Below are 19,506 nucleotides of genomic sequence, written 5' to 3' on the forward strand. Positions count from 1 at the left end.
GGCCATCATCATCAATCATCATGATAACAACAATGACGGTCATGACAACATCATCATGATCACATCATCGTTAATTTTCCGGTGGAGACTCTTCTGGTGGCGGTCATCGTTAATTTTTTTGATGATGTATCTATAGTAATTTACAGAACATTTGATTTACTTTCGTTTATTTTTTTTAATTTTTTTTTCGTATATTCCATTGTTTGTTATCAAATAGATGTAGAGATCGAGAAAACGCAGAAAACAAAAGAGGAGCAAATTGTTTTTGATTTCTATTTGGAGAACTACACAAATTTTTGTTTGTGTTGTGTTGATGATACAAATACAAAATATTTTGAACGTCGAGAGAGGTTCTCAACACTATTACAGTTTCTTTACGTACTCTACAAGAAACAAAGTTACAAGTCAAGAAAATAAACACTGATCGATTCGTTCCTTTTAAATCAAAAGAGTGTCGTTTGGCGACCGATTCTTCTTGGTAAGCCAAAGTTTTGATAAGATCTGATCTCGCCATGAACTGTAGCCGTTACAATCACCATCCCCCAAGCCGTTGGCTGTATAGTGTGTGGACCGTGGCCACCACTGTCGAACCACGACCATGAAGATAACCTTGACGATGTGTTTATTGATGGGGATTCCCCAAACCTTGATGAATGCTGCTCTGAACCGTTCATACTCGACGACGCGCTGCAGCTTCCCAGCTCCGGTCCCGCCTCTTCCTCTGGTTGCTGAGGACTCTGCGTAGCGACTTTCTTAGGCATAGGAGGTAACCCCGGTTTTTTATTGCGGTTGGATGTAGTTGGTGCTGTCGCAGAGGATTCTTCTCTTGTTGGTGAGCTTGTGGAGGATGAAGGCTGGCTTGAAGTGGATATGCGCTTTGAGTGGCGTTTAGAGTGAATCTGAACTGGTGGTGGCTCACCTCTTACATGACCGTGCCAAGGAACAGCGGCTGAGACATCTTTGCAGTGAAAATGTTCGTGTGATTGTGTCGTAACTGTTGATCTTGTCCGGTTACTGTCGTTCTTCCACAAGTAAACCTGCGAGTCTTCGCTCGCACAGATTATGTATTTCCCGTCCTGGCTATACGAAGCAGAGAGTTGGCTGCACGTGTTTCTAAAGCCTGTCAACAAAAGTATCAGTTTTTGTTTTAGTTGTTGTAAGCTCTCTGCCTATATCGATTCAAACAGCCGGTTGTTTGTGTATATCTAACTGGTGTTGTAGAGAGTTTACCTTTTAATTTGTGAATAACTTCAGAACCGTCTAAAATTCGAATCCGTGAATCAGCTGATGTGACAAGAACTTCGGATGGATTCACCGGGGAAAACTATATAATGCATCAACTTGTAAACATTTTATGGTTTTTTTTTCCTCAAGTCAAGGAGGAGGTTTGGTTTTTTAAGGACACGAACCTGAAAACTGGTGATCTTCCTTCTCGCTTGTGATTTCTTATTGCTCTGAACATCAGTCTGACTAGTTTGATTCAGCTTACAATCTGTTCTACATAAGAAGAAAAAAAAACGGGTAGCAATGAAAAGGAGTATTCAACTAGGAAGTGATGTTTTGAATCAGAAAGAGCTTAGGAAGAACCTTCTGTATCGTACGCACGGCAAATTCCTTTATGTGACCCGATAAGTGCACCCTTCAATCGAAAAAAAACCAAAATTTCCATCATTAGAAAAACGGCAATGGACTAGATTTTTAAGACTACTGCAAAAAACAGAGCAAATACTTGACCGTCTGGAGTGTAACAAGCAGCAGTGACCATTTCATGAAGGTCACTCCATTCCACAACATGTCGATCTTGTATGCTCCATATCCTTATCTTAGCGTCAAGTGATCCACTTAAGAAATAATTTTCATCCACTGGGCTGAACTGAATACAAGTCACTGTTGAATCAATGGGACAAAAGGTCAAAAGGGTATGCAGCAAATTATAGCTAGATGTAACGACCGGAAACAAAAGATGTTTATCTCACCGTAGTCATTGTGGGCAAACAATTTGAGACATGTTTTGGTTTCTAGATCCCATAACCTGACTGTTTTGTCCATGGAAGACGAAAGAAGAAGCTGAGATTTGGACCATGAAAGATCCAAAATAGCATCCAAATGACCCTTCAAAGAGCAAACAGGCTTATCAGAAAAGGAGAAGACGGTTTCAGGAACATGTACGTAATCCGGAATGTGATTGCTTCTTCTTCCGGAGGCGCTTTTTCCTTTCTTTTTCTTGTCTGTCATCTCATTTCCACCACATGATCTTTCCCCAGAGTCACAAAGCGAAGGGTGAATAGGAGTAAGACTCCCTTCATTCATAGACATCAGCTCACATTCTTGAACCTCCCACACATGAATGACTCTATCAGCTCCTCCGCTCGCAAGGTAATGAGCATCTTGACTAAACTTGATAGTCCAAACCGCACCTTCATGAGCTTGAATCTCTTGACACATATGCAAAGCACTCAATTCCTTATAAGACTTCCCTGTAGGCCTCACTTTCACCCACTCATTAGCTTTGCCATGTTTACTATCTTTCCCTTTTCTAGGACTATCCGTGGTGCTTCCATCGCTAACATCTTTATCCGCAACACGTAAACTCATAGAATGAGCAACACCTTTAATGTTCTTCAACAAGGCAGCTCCTCTTCTCTTACTCAACCTCACACTTTTCGAAAGATAGGAATTGAACTTCCTTAAATCCATAATAGGTTCGTAGTTAATCCTATTCACATTCTCTCTACGCATAAGCTCTTTAACCACAGGTGAATACCCCACACATTTCTCAAACTCCTCCAAAGTTAATTGCTTCCCTGTTTGTAAATCACTAAGCCTATTCCACATCCCATCTTGATCATACTCATTCACTATAAACTCTTTCCCTGTATCAAGATTCTTAATCAAGAAAAACGCACCAACCGCAGACGTCAACGCCTCTGAACCACCACCACCACCGCCGCGGGGAGCCTTACCGTTTCGACAAACAGCAGGGGATGATTGTCTGATCGGAGTTTGGTAAATCCTCGTCCGTGTAGCTCCAATTGCGGAATAGGTTCTCGTGAGACGCTGCTTTGAGACTTTCCCTAAAATCTCATCTTTCCTCCTTTTCTCAATCAAGAACCTCTCGATATCAGATTCCGATCTCGACCGAGCAAGCATAACCGGAACGTGGTCATGATGATGATCGTGATCTTCAATCTCCGGTTCACCATTCGCCATCTTCATCTTACCATTCATCTTCATCTTATTATTATCATCACTATTGATAGCAATAGCCGCGTTAGAAACAACGCGGCGGATGGAAACAGCAGCACTGACCATATCCTTATTGCTAACAAGCCCCATCCCGTGGAGAAGACGACGACGCCGTTCTGAAATCGATCCGGGAGCAGCCATCCAGATATCGTAATCAGGAGACATGGCCGGCGTACGGAACTTTCTAGAAGCGGTGGTTAAGGAAGAGACGGCGGAGGAGAAGGAGAGACGACAATCGTCGAAATCTTCGTCGTCGTCGGAGGAAGAAGAGGAATTAGCAGCAGACATGTCGAAAGCTAAAGCAGAAGAGAGACGATCATGAGTTTCGAAGAACCTATCGTTGTTGTCGTCTTCGTCTTCTTCGAAATCACCTAATCCTTCCCAGTTCATCGTCATTGTTCTCTTCCGATTCATTTTGTTGTTTCCTCCGTTTCTATTTTCCATTGATTGTCTTCTTCAACAACAACAACAACGAATTCGAAAATCTCCAGAAAATTGAATTTGAGAAACAGATTTTTTTTTTTTTTTTTTTTTTTAATTTTCAGGGAAAGGGGTAGCGTTATGGAAGGATGGGCAAATCGGGAATTATGGGGGAAAGTGTCGAAGACGTGTTTTCTCTTTTTGTAATAAGACAAATTCATCTCTTCACGTTCATTAAAATTAAGGTCGTGGAAGCATGTTTTGCTTCCGTCATACTTCAAAAGATCTAAAATTTACGTTTGGGTTCTTCGACTATATAATATATATAATACGAAACAAAATCATATAGATGTTAGTCTTTACGTGTAACCCAAATCTTTTTTATAAATATATATATATATATATAACACTAATTTTAAGGTTTTTTTTTTTGTTTTATAACAAGTCTAAGATAGACATATAGGTGACAACAACATATGAATCGAGTTTATCGATCTTGAACTTCATAAAGGGTGTAAGAAATAAAAATGGAATTCTAATGGTTAAAGTAAGCTAAGATCAAAACAACACTTCAATTCCATATTTCATCCGGTTTATTTTGGGTCGGCATGTTGTGGACTAAGATACAACTAAATTGTACCATGTGTGTCGGTCCATACAAATAGATGTCAAGATTATAAATGTGACGAGGATAGCAGTGGAACGGGTGAATCTACCTTTTATTGCTGACCAGCATATGCCGTCTTGATCTCCTAGGCTAAGGAAATTTCACAAGGCATCTCCAGAGTAGAGAACATGCTCTTGAAGTAAGCATCCTAGCCAGTAGCCAAGCTATATATTTATACTCCATTTGATTCAACAAACTCTTTCTAGATGTTTGATGTTTCTCACTTTCTCATCACTTCTTCTAGTTATGTTTTGCTTTTAAGCCTCAGTTTGACCCATTAATGTTGTTCTTTTGCTTGTCATGCAGGACTTGGAATTTTATCACCCTTAAGGGAGTTGTGGCTGCCCGTGAATGTCGTTCTCGTTCTGATGATGCTACTGCCATCCGACTAGTGCTAAATCGTTTTAGAGATACTGCTCGCATGGAACAGAGGACATGAAGAAGAACTGAAGAAGAAAATTAGAACGTGGCATACGCTGTTGTTCTTCTTCTCTAAGGCATTTTCATATTATGAATGGTTTGTTGTTCTACTACTCCTAGCGGGAAACGGTATTTATATTAACCGATAATACTTACGGTAACTCTCCTTCATTACAGGAACATAATTAAGGAAGGATCTTAGTTACTTTCAAGATCATCAGATTTTGTGATTCTAATTACTTTTATATCTGGTTTAGACATAAGAAAATATGCCTATTTTTTTGCAGCTAATCAATATCTTGAAAGTTGGAAAACTATAGAGCTGCAATAATTTGTTTGTTGCTTTTATCTGTAACATGTTTACAAACATTATTTCAAAGAAGCTCTCTAATCAGTTTTGAGTAGTTTAACCTTGACAAGAATCAAAACAGAATGAGTACAGCTCTCTATGTACATCTTCATATATATATTTTTTGAGTCTTAACATTTATTTCGTCACAACATTAGCGTTGAGAAATATTGTTCAAATTCTTGATCAATTGTAGGCTTCTTTGTGTCATGTAGAGTAGAATCTGCTGCACACATGAGAAACCTAGTTAGTGAATTTTCCGGTTCAGTGAATCAATATGGTCAAACCAAACACCGGTTTTTAATTACCTTGGTTAACAGGCCATCTCCCAGAGGACAGAACAAACTTAGCAGCATTACTACTACATCCTTTAGCTTCTTCTTCTTCTCCTTCATCATCGAGATAGAGAATGTTTTCAATGTCTTTCTCTGAGTAATCCTCTAGTTTCTGAGTCCCATAGATGAAATCAAGATGGCTTTCGAAACAGGTCATCTTCTCTTCGCCCCTGCACGATCCAGATGATTCCTCTTTCATCTCAACCTCATCATTGTTACATTCCATAGAAGTTGTTGAGTTCACACATGACATGGAATACTCTGTATCAATCTCCGATCCACCATTGGTATTGTCAGAACAAGCAACATTATTGGCGAAGCAAACGTGCTTGGAAAGAGGTAATAATGATAACTCAGATTGATCTGTCTGAAATTTCCTCTTCTTGCTCACTTCTTCAACTGTTTCCATTTTTAACGCATTTTTACTACTAGTGATGATCATGTGATGGAACCTGCAAAAGAAACCGTGACAGAACAACTCATATTATGATTAAACACCTAGTGGATGAATCTTAATTCTTAATCATCAAACATATGAATCGAATTTATTGATCTTGAACTTAATAAAAATGGAAACTTGTAAAATCTCAATGATCAAGTAACAACAATTCAATCATATTCAACAGCTATGAATACATATATAGGTTTGCTAATCAATCATCATAAAGAATCTTATTATGTTTCTCTAAGAAACTTGAGAAGAAGCATAAGTAGAAAATTTGATCTCTAAGTTAATTAAACACTAATTTTCCAAAACACAGAGATCTCTATAGAAAAGGGTAGTAAAACAAGAAGAGGAAAACTGAAACCTGTTAATCTCAGATGGCTTCTCGTCGTTGTTAACTAGTTCCACTTCAGGCATAGATCGCAGAGAGAGATAAGAGTTGGAAGCTAATTGTTTTTTTTTTTTTTTTTCTCTTTATGCTCTTTCCCCTTTCGGAGAGTCGTAAAATCTGGAAACTGCAAACATTTTATAATGTAAAAATTAATCATCAAAGAGTACGACGCTCAACGTAAGAACGTGAACTCCACGGACCATTTTGAATCCGTTGATCTCGTCTTTGCGGGGTTTGTGTACTACACGGCGAAAAGCATCTTGGGTGTTGGAGAGGTGACCCATCTCCCTTTCACGGGACCGTTTTTTTTTTTTGTTTTTTTTATCTTTTTTTAGCTTTTCGCTCCATACGATATTGTAATCTTTTTATTTACTATTGTCCCATGACGATTTTATGGGATTTGGATGAGGTCTATTTATCATTCTATTTTGACATCTAGTTATGATAACTATTTATCTTTTTATTTTTCTAAAAATAGAATAAGATTTTAAATCAATTTCAAACTAATTTGGTAATATTTTTGAGATATATGATTACTAGAAATGAGATATGACTTAAAACATTAGATTGTACTATAATGACAAAAGAGTATTTTAGTTCTTACTGGTTTGGTCTGCTATCTAAGCAAAAATATCCTACTATAAATAATCTTATAATAATTGACACGTCATAATGTACTGGATCACGTGCCTCGCATGTGCCCACCAGTGTATCATATGGGATTGTCTGATGATTTTGGCTTTTCAAGTTTTATCATTGCAACTCGTAAGAAGAAAAGCTGAAACCAGATCTTCCTTCGTTTACTGTTTTAAGCTCCAGCTTCTGAAACGGACTGGCCAAAATAATAAACATTTTATCAAATTTTCTATACTTCAAACAACAACAACAAACAGATTCTAGTTTTGTAAACAAACATGAGAACTAACCTGCTGTTTGGATCATAATAGAAACCGCTGATGGATCCGTCACTGCAGGAGAAGCATACGTAGTAAAATCCAGCTATTGTTAGTCCACAATCTGTGCCAACATTTACAAAGTATTGCTCTTTCCATCTCTGCACCGCAAGTAAATAAACCAGAGTTGCAGGCATTATATGGGACACTTGGAGATAAACTGTGATGATCAGTATTGATAGGAAAAACTGAGAGTTGTACCATAAATATATAAGGGTAATTGTTACGATCCAATTGCCTGCCACCGTCAGACTCAACTTGACCCTGCAGGATTAAGCTCAGAACGTTGCTCAGGAGATGTTACTACCCTCAACAAGTAAAGTTACTTGAGTGTTACCTGAAGAGGCGAAAAAGATGGGAATTTTGACCAATGTCTCATATCATCTTCCCTCCTGTGACAACAGAAATTCAAAACTTTCTTTTACTATAAGAAATCACCAGTTTCATAACTTCAAGAATAAAAGATGATGCGACATACGTGGCTTCCCATTTTCCGGTGTAAAAAGTATAATTGTTTCCATCAACGATTTCCCCTTCCCAGAATGTTATGACCTGACACACATAACAAGAGTTAAGAATCCTTCCTGTGATTGTGTTCCAAGAGGAAGTAACATGAAAGACAACAAACGAGTAAGAGTGTAAGGGCTTACAGGAGTATCTGCCATGGGAACGTTTAGAGCTTCCATGGTGCCACAAAGATAGCCATGTTCAAGGTCAATTCCCTGTATCTGGACGTTAACTCTCCAAGCTTCCTCCTTCTGTTGGTTAGAGACATTTTGCGTACCAGAGAATGCCTGCAGCATAATAACATGTGCGTATGCAACAACTTAAAAGCCCTCATTTTTATGTTCATTATGAATACACAACCTCTCAGAGCCAATACATGTTCTACAATTCCTACTAGGTATAAGTGCACTTGGATTTTAACATACATGTCAACATGAAAAAAGATATCAAGCCAGTCAAAGCCACCTTCTACTTCATATAAAAAAAATCAGCAGTACTCTACAATCTTTATGCAGCTAGATCATTGGTATAAGTTGCAGATCTAATTAGAAGAAAGTGTATGGCCCCATGATGTTTGGTGCCTGCCTATGAATGATGCTTTGTGTCTAGTCCAAACAACGAGGCACAAGATCTTTAAGTTTTTTTTGTTGCTTTTCTAAGTAGCTAAAACAACATGAAAATTATAACTTTGCTTCCCGTCTTAAGTATCCCCACTCCCACAAAATTAACATTAAGTATATTAACAAACCCTTATGAAGCAGAGTTTCTAGAACTACCACAGTCGATCAACAGAAAATTAGCTATTCTAGTGATTTCAAGTAGTCAGAACCTCTCAACCCTCAGAGCAGCTTCACCTTTACAGATAAGAATACCTAAAGATAGTCTTTATTTGTATATAGGTAGGTATACTCAGATTCTGCTTACACATAAGGCTATGTTCATAAAACGAGTGTGCATACATAACCACAGATGCACAAGCCTAAATACAAGAATTTTAGTTCCTTCAATACTCCCACGACCTCTTTCTATGGTCAGACATGAATAAAACAAATTTGTTAAACGAAGAGAACAGCTTGTGAATCCACCAAGTATTAAGATTTATCATCATCCCATTACAATCCTAGAAAGAAATTTCTAGTTTTTACACAAAAGATTTATGCAAAGTAACATTTTTTTCTCTTCATTGATAAATCGTTTTACCTGGCCAGCGCCAAGAAGTGAACTAGGCGGAAGTTGTGATCGATTCCCAGGATCAGTTCCTAAATGACAACAATTTCGAATGAGCGAGAGAACCACAAATTCAGGAATGGGAACAAACCAAAGAAGCGATAAAAACCTGAAACTTGAGGAGGCGTGCTGCTCTCAACGACTCTCACCGGCATTTTCTTCCCCGTCCTCCTCCTCCTTGCCCTCTGATAAAAATCCGATCTTTGGTGCGACCAAATCAAATTATGGAGCTTTAATTAACGAGATGGGATCGAACCGATTATACCCGGTTCGGTGTTCTAAACCGAGTGAAATTATACAGCGGGTTAGGCTTTTCCGGTTTACTCACCACTAGAAGAAAGAAAACCTCACAAAAACCTTTTCTCCCTCCTCCGTCAGACCGAATCTTCTCTCTATCTCTCTCTCTCTCCTCGCCGGCGCCTCTGAATTCTTCGACTTCCGAAGGTAAAGTTATTGGGGGTCGATTACAAAGGAAGAAGCTTTACTTCACCTCTATTATCGAACTGACTTTATAAAAATCTAACGTTTGGACCTGACTTCTCTACTCTTCTCTTTGTCTAGCCACTTCTGTCACCATTCACCACCAGGTTTGTCTTCTACTCAATTTGAAGCCATTCTAGAGTCGCAAGTCGTGGCTGTAATTGTTTTAGCTGTTGACCTTTTCTTGCTTCGTCCATTAGTTTAGTTACTGACTCTAAGAATGTTACTTGAATCTATTCACATTGGTTTAGCTATTGATATTGAACTAGGTTTGCTTGAGTTCATCCTCTGTTTTGGTCTACCATACTTTTTTCATGTTACTTAATTGCATACTTGTGAACGGTGCTAAAAGCTGTATGTTCTGAATGTAATTGTTCCAAAGTTTTTTTTTGTATTGCAGTTTAGATGTTGCTTCTGAAGCCAAGCACAGCTGCTGCTCTTGTCGTTGGCAATACAATTCCAGTCCTCCATACTCCTCGCTTCACCTACAGAGTTAAACCTTTTCCAGTGAGCAGAACTCTGTTGTCGCAGAGTTTGACAATGGCAAATTTACAGAAGCTTCCCACTTCGTCATCTGGGAAACTGAATCCGGTGTTAGCATGCAGCTCTCATGAAGCTTCTCCTATCAGGTACGTTATGTCCCCTGTATTTTGGATTTTGTGTACACGACATCCTTTAGTTTGGATATACGCTTAATTAGGTTGCAAATTTTATGTGTGTTTGAGTATAATGGTGTCGCATCATAATCATTTGTCTCAAGTATGTGTATGTTCTTGATTCTTATTATTTGCTTGTCTACTGTGATTAGGGTGGTTAGAAAGATAGACAAGAATTGATCAATTAAGCTGTTGGATGTCTTTTATTTAAAACTAAAGATCAATTAAGCTTGCATATATTAATCTTTGGAAATGAGGAAAACTTTCTCTTTTCTTGTAAGTGTCATGGACTTCAGAAATTTCATAGCTGTTGTGGTTAAGATTGCATCACACCAATTGCAATGAAGCAAAATGTTAAGAAACTACCTGTGCTTCCCTGCTCGTTTCTCAATTACTATGAACTTCTAATGTTATTTTTCTTTTCTCTTTGAAAGTGAGAATAACGAGAATAAACATGCCCATGGAGTTTCTGAGAAAATTGTTGGAGTTCTTGGGGGTGGACAATTGGGTCGTATGCTTTGCCAAGCTGCTTCTCAACTGGCTATTAAAGTGATGATTTTAGATCCTTCAGAAAATTGTTCAGCAAGTGCATTGTCGTACGGTCACATGGTTGATAGCTTTGACGACAGTACTACAGTAGAAGAATTTGCAAAAAGGTCTTTTTTTTTTATTTTGTTCTTGAATGCTTCAGGTTCCCAATTCTTAATTTCATTACAAATATTGATGGTTATTTTTGTTTATTGTCGTAGTTAGATGTGGAGTCTTGACTGTAGAAATTGAACATGTTGACGTGGAAACATTAGAGAAGCTTGAGAAACAAGGAGTGGATTGCCAACCGAAAGCTTCTACTATCAGAATAATACAGGTTTCCTAGTCTCTCAACTATTTTCATCAGATGGAGTTTTCCCAGCAATGTGATTTATACGAGTCAGTTTGATGTTCCAGGATAAATACATGCAAAAAGTTCATTTCTCTCAGCATGGTATCCCACTTCCAGAATTTATGGAGGTTAGGCCCTTGTTTATGCTTTGTTGAAAGAATTCACTCATGAAGTTCTCCATGAATCATGATGAGTTTTTTAAATAGTTTTACCCGTAAATCTCGCCACGTCAGATAGGCGATATTGAAGGAGCAAGAAGAGCAGGTGGACTTTTTAGTTACCCTCTTATGATCAAGAGCAAACGATTGGCTTATGATGGACGTGGAAATGCAGTTGCCAACAACCAAGATGAGCTTTCTTCTGCTGTAACGGGTAAACCCTTAACTAACCATATGTAATGTGGTTTCACAGTATCTAGTAACAGTCGAACCAGTTAATCGTGTACTATGCTACAGTCATTGTGGAAACAAGAAATTATGAGTTACATGAACAATAATGCTCTCATGTGAAACTAGCAATAATGTTTTGAGACAATCCTTGACTTTTTATTCTTATTAAGACCTGTCACCTATGTTTGTAATAGATATCCTAATGACATACCTTTTAGTTCTACAGTGTAACCTATATTTTCCTGCTTTTGCGTCAATATTTTTTCTCTTTTCCAGCTCTTGGAGGTTTCAGTCGTGGTTTGTATGTTGAGAAATGGGCACCTTTTGTCAAGGTAAATGATGATGATAAAATTTATTTGCTTTATTGACTTATTGAGCTCTGACGTGTAGAATCGGCTATATAAAATTTTAGGAGTTAGCTGTTATTGTGGCTAGGGGAAAAGATGGTTCTATGGTTTGTTATCCCGTTGTTGAAACTATTCACAGGTAACTCAAAACTCCACCAAATATTATGTATAAGATTGAAAGATATGGTACAAATTTTTACTTTCTACTACTAATACACCTTTAAATACACTCTAGGGATAACATATGCCATATAGTTAAAGCACCTGCAGATGTGCCTTGGAAGATCAACAAACTTGCAACCGATGTTGCGCAAAAGGCTGTTGGTTCTTTAGAAGGCGCTGGTGTTTTTGCAGTTGAGCTGTTCTTGACAGAGGATAGTCAGGTATATTCATACATTTTAGGAACTCTACCGTTTCTATTTTCATTTTTAACTTATCAGAGTTTTAGTTCCTCTCAGATCCTGCTAAACGAAGTTGCACCTAGACCACACAACAGTGGCCATCAAACGATCGAGTGCTGTTATACTTCACAGTTTGAACAACACTTGCGGGCTGTGGTTGGTCTTCCACTAGGTGATCCGTCAATGAGAACTCCAGCATCCATTATGTACAATATTTTGGGAGAAGATGATGTAATTTCTGTTTGTCTTTACTTTGTCGTTTGAAGTTTCTTGATAACAATACCCATTCAACTATCTTTTTATCCGTTTAATGAAGATGTTGTGGCCTTTGGTTTCAATTTTTCAAATTTCAGGGAGAAGCTGGTTTCAAATTGGCTCATCGGCTAATTGCAAGGGCTATGTGTATTCCAGGTGCATCTGTTCATTGGTATGACAAGCCAGGTTAGAATTTTGTTCCCTTACGGTTTTCTTGTGGTGTGTTGCCAGTTTTTGTGAACGACCTTGATTACTCACAAAGCTTGTACGATAAACTCTTACTGTCAGAAATGAGAAAGCAGAGGAAGATGGGTCACATCACTCTTGTTGGGCAGTCTATGGGTGTTTTGGAACAAAGGTTACATTGTATATTAAGTGAGCAAAGCCACCAAGTAGATGGTCAGTTTCCATAGCATCATCTGGTACCTATATGTTATAGGCTTTTAGTTTCCAAATGCCTTCAGACTTAACTTACCAAAATCTGTTGTATAACTTTTTTGTGAAACTACCGCCATTTTCATGATTGTTGAACCCTTCATGAGTTTTCAAAGTATCTGATAAAAATATTTGTTGCTTGTTGTTTATACATTGCAGAGACACCTCGTGTTGGTATCATCATGGGTTCAGACTCGGACCTTCCTGTTATGAAGGATGCTGCCAAAATTCTGGACCTGTTTGGTGTGACACATGAGGTAAATTTTAAGATCTGCTCTAATAATTGAATTTGGCACGACTTACATAAGGTAATTATAATCCACTGAAGGCAGATATAAGAAACATGACATTTGTAATTTGGTAAAACTAGTTGTGAAGAAGCTCAAATATAGTCCAGTATGTCAGGTCTTATGTATAGTACATACTCTGTAATCAAAGATATGCATTTCCCAATATTTGGCCACATTGATAGTGGCCTCAATTTTCGGAAGCAGCTTCTCCTGTCAAATATGAAGGGTTTCTTCTTCATGTTTTATTACAACAAAATTCATTGCCTCAAACTGTTGCAACCTGAATGGTACAATATGGTATCATTTGCTTACAGGTAAAGATAGTTTCTGCTCATCGCACCCCGGAGATGATGTTTACATACGCAACCTCAGCTCATAGTCGAGGCGTTCAAGTTATCATTGCAGGTGCTGGTGGCGCTGCTCACTTACCAGGTATGCCTTTAATATGAAACTCATCTTGTCCCTCCCACAAGATTGTTACCGTAAAGGATTGGATTTTCTTGGAATTTAGGTATGGTTGCTTCACTCACTCCTTTGCCTGTGATTGGTGTCCCTGTCCGTGCTACCCGTTTGGATGGAGTTGATTCACTTCTCTCCATCGTTCAGGTACACTATTCATTGCATCATAATTAACTTCAGCTATATGAACCAATTTAGGTCTGTGATTCTTAAACCTTTCCATTTATCTTCTTTTGTTACCAAAGATGCCTAGAGGTGTTCCTGTTGCGACAGTTGCAATAAACAATGCGACCAACGCAGCCTTGCTTGCAGTCCGGATGTTGGGAATCTCTGATACTGATCTTGTCTCAAGGTTCTTTTTCTTATTTTTTCTTTTGTTACATAGAGTCAGATAGAACAAGAACTAGGGAACCTATTATAAATGAGATACGTGGGTTTTGTTTGGTTGATTCAGGATGAGTCAGTACCAGAAAGACATGAGAGATCAGAACATGGTTAAAGGAGAGAAACTTGAGAGAGAAGGTTGGGAATCATATTTGAACCAGTGAGTGTGTTATTGGGAATGAACCATCACGATTGATTTTGCTGCAACGAAGATCCTAAAGAGTGATCTGAGAGTTAGCCTCAATTCTTGAGTTAGTTTTTGTTGTTGTAATTGTTATTGACATTCGCTTTAAGACTAAAGCTTGGGATGTAATTGAGTTTGTATTTCCTAGATGTCCATGAAAACTTTTTAACACTTTAAAATTGGATTTATCGGTTCATAGATTTCAATGTAATAATAAAAACCGAAGTAAGATAAACAAGTTGCAATGTATCGAAAGTAAAAAAAAAAAAAACACCAAAGAGCTTCATCTTCTTCTTCTTTAACAGTCGTCGTCGTAAGAGAAGGTAGTCTTCTTACCGCAGAATCTGATCAAGTAGCTAGGATTTTTCCTCCTGCTGCTTCAGATTAGGTTCACGTAGAAGGTTGTCTGCATACCAAAGCTTCTCTACAAGGTTGTACTTGTATCGGATTGGGTATGGAGCTCTCTCAGCCACGTCAAGAAAAATCTTACTAAAAAAAGATTTACGATAGCGCAACATTTGACCATTCTTCTGTTCAAGCGCCTTGTCTGCTTCGTTAGCAGAAGCAAACTCAACAAAACCACAGCCCACATGCTTACCCATGCGGTCTACAATAAGTCGAACACCAACAACTTGTCCAACATCTTTGAAAAAAGAGATGATATTCCGTGTTTTAACTTGAGAAGGGAGATTGGAAACAAACAGCGTCTTTTGTCTTGCTTCCTCATCAACATCAGCAAGTCCTTCCACTGGGCTTTCTTGTCCAAGGCAGTCTTCGTAGCAAACCTTGTGATCCAAGGAATACTTTGGTAGAGGGTATAACTTCTTATTAGCCACATCAAGGGTTATCTTGCGATTGAGCAAACGTTTACCGTTCTTCTTTTCCAGCGCCTTTTTTGTTTCATGATCAGAAGCAAACTCAAGAAAGCCATAGCCATCATGCTAACCATCTTGTTTCATAGCAAGTCGAACATGCACCACACCTTTGAAGAAATCGATGATATCTTGTATATTAGCTTGGCGAGAGAGATGGGAAATACAGAGCGTATTTTTCATCAAGTCAGCTTCATCGTCTTCCTCAACTAAATCGGGAGTGTCGTCACTAAGTCCTTCCATTGTCTCCTCCTGATCATCATCAGACTTGTGCTGGAGACTAGTAGGATCAGCAAGAGCAAGTCCTTCCGTTATTAATGTCTCCTCGGATATTTCCTTAAGTTTCTTCAGCATGGGTTTGGTCTCCAAATCATCATCATCTTCCAGGATTCGCTTACCAAATAAATTAGCCTCCTGATCATCATCAGACTTGTGCTGGAGACTAGGATCATCAGCAAGTCCTTCCGTTAATGTCTCCTCGGATGTTACCTTTTGTTTCTTGAGAATCGGGTTGATCTCCAAATCATCATCATCATCGTCATCATAATCCGGCTTTCGCTTACCCAATAAATTGCCCATGGTGAAGATGAAAACAGCTGCGACGGCTTATAATTTTCTGGTAAAGAGTTGAAGAAGAGCAACTAGCAATATTAAGAAAGATCTCCAAAACCCTTTAGCCACTCTTTGAATCTATCTCTAAGCTATTCTATGAATCTCTCTGCCTCTTCTACCCTAAGGCCAAAGCGTACCTCTTATATTTATACTAAATAGGATGATTAATACAACAGGCTTTTTTCCTCTTCTAAAACAAATAGGAATTGACAAATTTCCTTCTTCTTAAAGAAATATAAAATTGAACAAATAGGAAATTAACAAATTTCCTTCTTCTTAAAGAAATAGAAAATTGAACAAATAGGAAACTGACAATTTATTTTATTGTTGATTTCAAAACTAAGTTTTGATTTATATTAGTTTTTTAATGGATTACCAAAAGCTACAAAGTTTACTTCTTAGAAACTATATTTTTGACGAATTAATTAAAATTAAACAATTAATTAGTACGAATTGTTGAATCCCTCTAGGTCTCGAAAGATGGAAGAAGTACACGTAGAGGTTGGAAACCATTTCGAAGAGCAGCTTCCCAAACCCTGGGAGAATTAAGGACTGAATTGTCGAGACCGCACTCGTGTTCCTCCCACCCTTCTAGCGAGTGTACTATCCCACCAACTCTCCATGCACTCATCACTCTCCTCCCCAGCCAATTCTATATATAGACACACAAATGTGTTATATATAATAAACACTTGACACGAAACGAAAATGTTCTGTTTGTGTTTGAAATTTACGTTTAGAGCATGGTTAAAAATGATTCGAGCTGTGTGTTAGGTATATATATATATATAAAAACTACAGAGACTATTTTACTAAACTGAGAATGTTTATGTACGTACCTCACAAGAATCAATGTTTTGGGCAGAGTGAGGGATGATCATAGCCGGAGTGGTATGGTAAACGCAGTCTTTTCGTAGTTTGTCAGGAGGAAATTGAGAGAAAGGAAGAAACAGAGTTCCTTCTTTTGCCATCTTCTGCTCTTTTGTGCTTACCCCATCTCCCACCAACCAAATCTACATGATACGTTACATATTTTGTTATGTAATCTTGAATTTATGTCACTATTAATTTAATGTCATTTTGTAATTTACGCATACCATTGGATTGTAATTGGTTGTGAGCACCAGATTTTCCTTACAACTATCGTCCAAGAATTCGGCGAGCATGGAGTGCTCTTCCTTGCGTAACACCATCACCTATTTCATACATTGAGTAAAACCGATCATAATTTTCTCTCAAATATGAATCATAATTTATTAAAAATGCTTTCAAAACTGTAAATATCTTAGGCAATTTCAAACACAATCCTAAGTAGGCCACGTGACATTTTTTTTTTTTTGGTGGAAAAGCCACGTGACATTGTTTACGTCTCAAAAGGCACCTATTAAACTATCAAAGTATTAATTAGATAGTGGCATAACGTTTATATATGGATACTCCATCGACTTTATCTACGTTCGATCCTATTCTCACGCGAAATTAATTATAGAATAAAGTCAAATCTTTTCATTTCTTCAGTCCAAAATCCAAATCATTTTTTGTTCAAAGGGCCCATCCAAAATTCCAAATTAAAACCTTTGTTCAATCTTTTTCATTTAATAAAAAGTTAGGTGTACCTTGATAGCATTTTGGCAAAGAGAAAAGACAATGGCACGAGCAACTTTTGTGACTTGGCCTCTAAAGAGAACCTCTCTGGTCCCAACAGGAATGCTATGAAGCACCACCTCAGCTGCAAGACTGCTTCCGTCCACAATCCTTATCTTTAGCTTTGGATGCTTCCTTACGTACATTTCTCCATACCCATTTAATTCTTCTCCCTGAGTATATCAATAATTAGGATTTATTATATAGAGCTGATGATAAAACTTGCAAACATAAGAATAACCAATATAATTAATGTATTAATAATTGCATGCCTGGTTCAATAGCCCCAAACTCATTACTTTCACACCCTTCTTCTCCGCTTCAAGAATAGCCGATTCTATCATTTTGTTGATACATTCTTTCTGCTGCTGTGACATGTACTGTTGATTGGCAAACACAAAATATTACACGACGTGAAACTGTTTGATGTTTAAAGATTTGAGAAAGAGAAAGAGACTTACATGAGAAGGGAACTTGGGAATAAGGTGGGTGTGAAGTGTGAGATCACGGAAGCGGTTTCTCTCGAAGACAAAGGTTCGAGAAGAGAAGGAAGTGAGGATGAAGGAGAGGATAAGAGTGAAGGGCTTCATGAGGAATAGGTAAAACCGGGAAGAGAGCGGGTGCGAGGAGAGGGAAGCAAAACCGAGACGAAGATGGTAAATAGATTCGACTGATGTTAGATGGGTCAGATGAATCGCGTCAGGCTTTTCTTCTTCTTTCTCCAACGATTTTTCGTACAATGAGTCACTGCACTCGTCGGTAGTCCCATACATGTAGTCGTACATTGGCATGAATAGAGAGTAGTTCGTCCGGAATTGCGTATGGTGGAGCGAGTGAAACCTACAAATATTTTAGTCACAATGCTTTTATGTTTGGTAACCAAAACTTCTAATGTTTTCAACATTTCATTAAAATTCATTTGTAAACTGTAAACGCAAAAGTCAAACGGTTGTTTGCGATTACAGTTTACAAAACTATATATTTCGAACATTACTTTTTAAAAATGTGAAAATAGTATTACCACACAGAAATGTAACGCGTTCAAAAGAATCGTGCCTGGTAATAGTTAATTTACTATTCTAGTGGATTTAAAGTACTTACGAGGGAGTGTAGCAGAGGAACTTGAGAGGAGGTAAAAGAGAGAAGAGAAATCTCGGAATGAGCTCGAAGTTGCAGTGACCCATATTGTTCATAAAATCAATGTAAGTTATGTATAAAAAAATGGAGACGACCGAGGCCGTCCCACACAACAAAGTCGTTACTAGAGGTAGCCCCAAGATTAACGTATATCCGATGTGCTCTGCAAATGGATGTACCACCGCTGCAATCAAGACCCATATGGTTTAGAATTTGTCGCACATATTAATAAAAGTATGTAAGATTAAGATAGTGAACATATTTATTCTCGAAATGTTATGTACGTACAAGTGATCGGCTCGGTGACAATGGAGGAATGGTGGTGAGAATGGTAGCGAGAGTAGAGGAAGTGGTGGTGAAGTGCTCGATGAAACCAGTAGTAGATGAACTCCACCGGGCCAGCATGGAGAAGAGCGACTAAGATCAATCCATCGGTTCGCCAGAAGGGAAGGGTATCGGTCCCTAAGACGTACACTTTGGCTAAGTATACAATGAGAGAGTTGAAGATGATCTGATCGTCCCAGGATCGTTCTCGGTCGACTTGGTCAAACTCAATGGACTTGTTCAAGATCCGCTTGGTTCCTTTTGCAGTTTGGTACCGGGACAAACTTATCCATACTTGGCTATGAACAATCCTCCACACCGTCATGGCCACTACCAAAAGTTTCTCGTAGTCTCTCATGGTTGCATATGAGTAGATGCTGTCGATAACCAGCGGGGCTAACAGCAAGTACTTCAATATATTTATCCAAATTGTATACAAACATTATGACTAATGAGTGATATAAGAAAAGGTTTATAAATGGATGTATTTGAAGATGTTATAAAGCAAAAGAGGCAATGAAAGAGACCTTAAAGCTTCCAAGAGGTGCCCATGGCCAGTCCGTGAGAAAACCTGGTCTCGACGCCATTTTTCTTCTTGACTACTCGGTCACGTCCTTCCAACTCCTTGTGTGTGCGAATGTTACTATATATATACAAATACATGCGTAGTTAGAATAGAGGACATCACATTGACATGTGAGGCACATGAGACTTCCTTTTTCCGAAAGTCTAAAAGATTCTAAACCCAATATTTAAGTTTAACAGATAAGAGATCCCGTTTTATTGGTGAGGAGTTA

The 19,506-nt window shown here is 38.2% G+C and overlaps 5 protein-coding genes and 1 pseudogene across 8 annotated transcripts in view; 1 reads left to right on the top strand and 5 right to left on the bottom strand.

Moving 5' to 3' along the window:
- Nucleotides 1-249: 249 nt before the first annotated feature.
- LOC104792559 (uncharacterized) lies at nucleotides 250-3,954 on the bottom strand. 2 transcript variants are annotated; one of them, XR_015559820.1, is made up of 6 exons: nucleotides 1,977-3,874; nucleotides 1,730-1,887; nucleotides 1,588-1,639; nucleotides 1,410-1,497; nucleotides 1,231-1,324; nucleotides 250-1,120 (listed from the first exon to the last, which is right to left on the bottom strand). XR_015559820.1 is itself a non-coding variant. In XM_010518738.3 (6 exons), exons 1-6 carry the CDS (start codon nucleotides 3,688-3,690, stop codon nucleotides 444-446), a joined length of 2,778 nt encoding a protein of 925 aa, XP_010517040.2. In that variant the 5' UTR covers nucleotides 3,691-3,954; the 3' UTR covers nucleotides 250-443. The 2 variants fall into 2 exon arrangements, 1 of the variants encoding a protein (XP_010517040.2); XM_010518738.3 differs by having other exon boundaries at nucleotides 1,410-1,492; nucleotides 1,977-3,954.
- A 1,118-nt stretch (nucleotides 3,955-5,072) lies between these two features.
- LOC104792560 (protein FAR-RED ELONGATED HYPOCOTYL 1) overlaps nucleotides 5,073-19,506 on the bottom strand; it is a 44,421-nt gene continuing 29,987 nt past the window's right edge. Inside the window, exons 2-4 of one of the 2 annotated variants that reach the window (XM_010518741.3) lie at nucleotides 6,247-6,397; nucleotides 5,411-5,889; nucleotides 5,073-5,325 (exon numbers count right to left, since the gene is read on the bottom strand). In XM_010518741.3, coding sequence (XP_010517043.1) covers nucleotides 5,249-5,325; nucleotides 5,411-5,889; nucleotides 6,247-6,299 — 609 coding nt within the window. In that variant the 5' untranslated portion in view covers nucleotides 6,300-6,397 and the 3' untranslated portion in view covers nucleotides 5,073-5,248. Of the gene's footprint in view, nucleotides 5,329-5,410; nucleotides 5,890-6,246; nucleotides 6,398-19,506 lie in introns of those variants that run through there. The other variant, XM_010518739.3, reaches the window with a different exon arrangement.
- On the bottom strand, nucleotides 6,807-9,183 carry LOC104792561 (uncharacterized). The gene is made up of 8 exons (XM_010518742.3): nucleotides 9,070-9,183; nucleotides 8,934-8,992; nucleotides 7,877-8,020; nucleotides 7,705-7,778; nucleotides 7,564-7,618; nucleotides 7,428-7,490; nucleotides 7,200-7,327; nucleotides 6,807-7,105 (listed from the first exon to the last, which is right to left on the bottom strand). The coding sequence occupies exons 1-8, from the start codon at nucleotides 9,113-9,115 to the stop codon at nucleotides 7,027-7,029; spliced, it is 648 nt and encodes a 215-aa protein (XP_010517044.1). The 5' UTR covers nucleotides 9,116-9,183; the 3' UTR covers nucleotides 6,807-7,026.
- Nucleotides 9,098-14,355, top strand: LOC104792562 (phosphoribosylaminoimidazole carboxylase, chloroplastic). The gene is made up of 18 exons (XM_010518743.3): nucleotides 9,098-9,404; nucleotides 9,522-9,547; nucleotides 9,841-10,069; nucleotides 10,531-10,752; nucleotides 10,850-10,961; nucleotides 11,042-11,104; nucleotides 11,210-11,348; nucleotides 11,642-11,697; nucleotides 11,778-11,851; nucleotides 11,948-12,095; nucleotides 12,171-12,344; nucleotides 12,467-12,554; nucleotides 12,657-12,767; nucleotides 12,963-13,060; nucleotides 13,408-13,525; nucleotides 13,605-13,699; nucleotides 13,798-13,904; nucleotides 14,007-14,355. Exons 3-18 carry the CDS (start codon nucleotides 9,846-9,848, stop codon nucleotides 14,098-14,100), a joined length of 1,923 nt encoding a protein of 640 aa, XP_010517045.2. The 5' UTR covers nucleotides 9,098-9,404; nucleotides 9,522-9,547; nucleotides 9,841-9,845; the 3' UTR covers nucleotides 14,101-14,355.
- On the bottom strand, nucleotides 14,300-15,571 carry LOC104699289 (uncharacterized; annotated as a pseudogene).
- LOC104792563 (protein CER1-like 2) lies at nucleotides 15,808-19,331 on the bottom strand. Of its 2 annotated transcripts, none has more exons than XM_087454564.1 (9): nucleotides 19,237-19,331; nucleotides 18,674-19,105; nucleotides 18,350-18,569; nucleotides 17,710-18,088; nucleotides 17,521-17,628; nucleotides 17,221-17,421; nucleotides 16,702-16,800; nucleotides 16,444-16,617; nucleotides 15,808-16,256 (listed from the first exon to the last, which is right to left on the bottom strand). In XM_087454564.1, the coding sequence occupies exons 2-9, from the start codon at nucleotides 19,065-19,067 to the stop codon at nucleotides 16,071-16,073; spliced, it is 1,761 nt and encodes a 586-aa protein (XP_087310690.1). In that variant the 5' UTR covers nucleotides 19,068-19,105; nucleotides 19,237-19,331; the 3' UTR covers nucleotides 15,808-16,070. The 2 variants fall into 2 exon arrangements, with proteins under 2 accessions (XP_087310690.1, XP_010517046.2); XM_010518744.2 differs by having other exon boundaries at nucleotides 18,674-19,118; nucleotides 19,237-19,328.

Source organism: Camelina sativa, chromosome 6, assembly GCF_030686135.1.
Source record: "Camelina sativa cultivar CO46 ecotype springtype chromosome 6, ASM3068613v1".
NCBI lineage: Eukaryota > Viridiplantae > Streptophyta > Magnoliopsida > Brassicales > Brassicaceae > Camelina > Camelina sativa.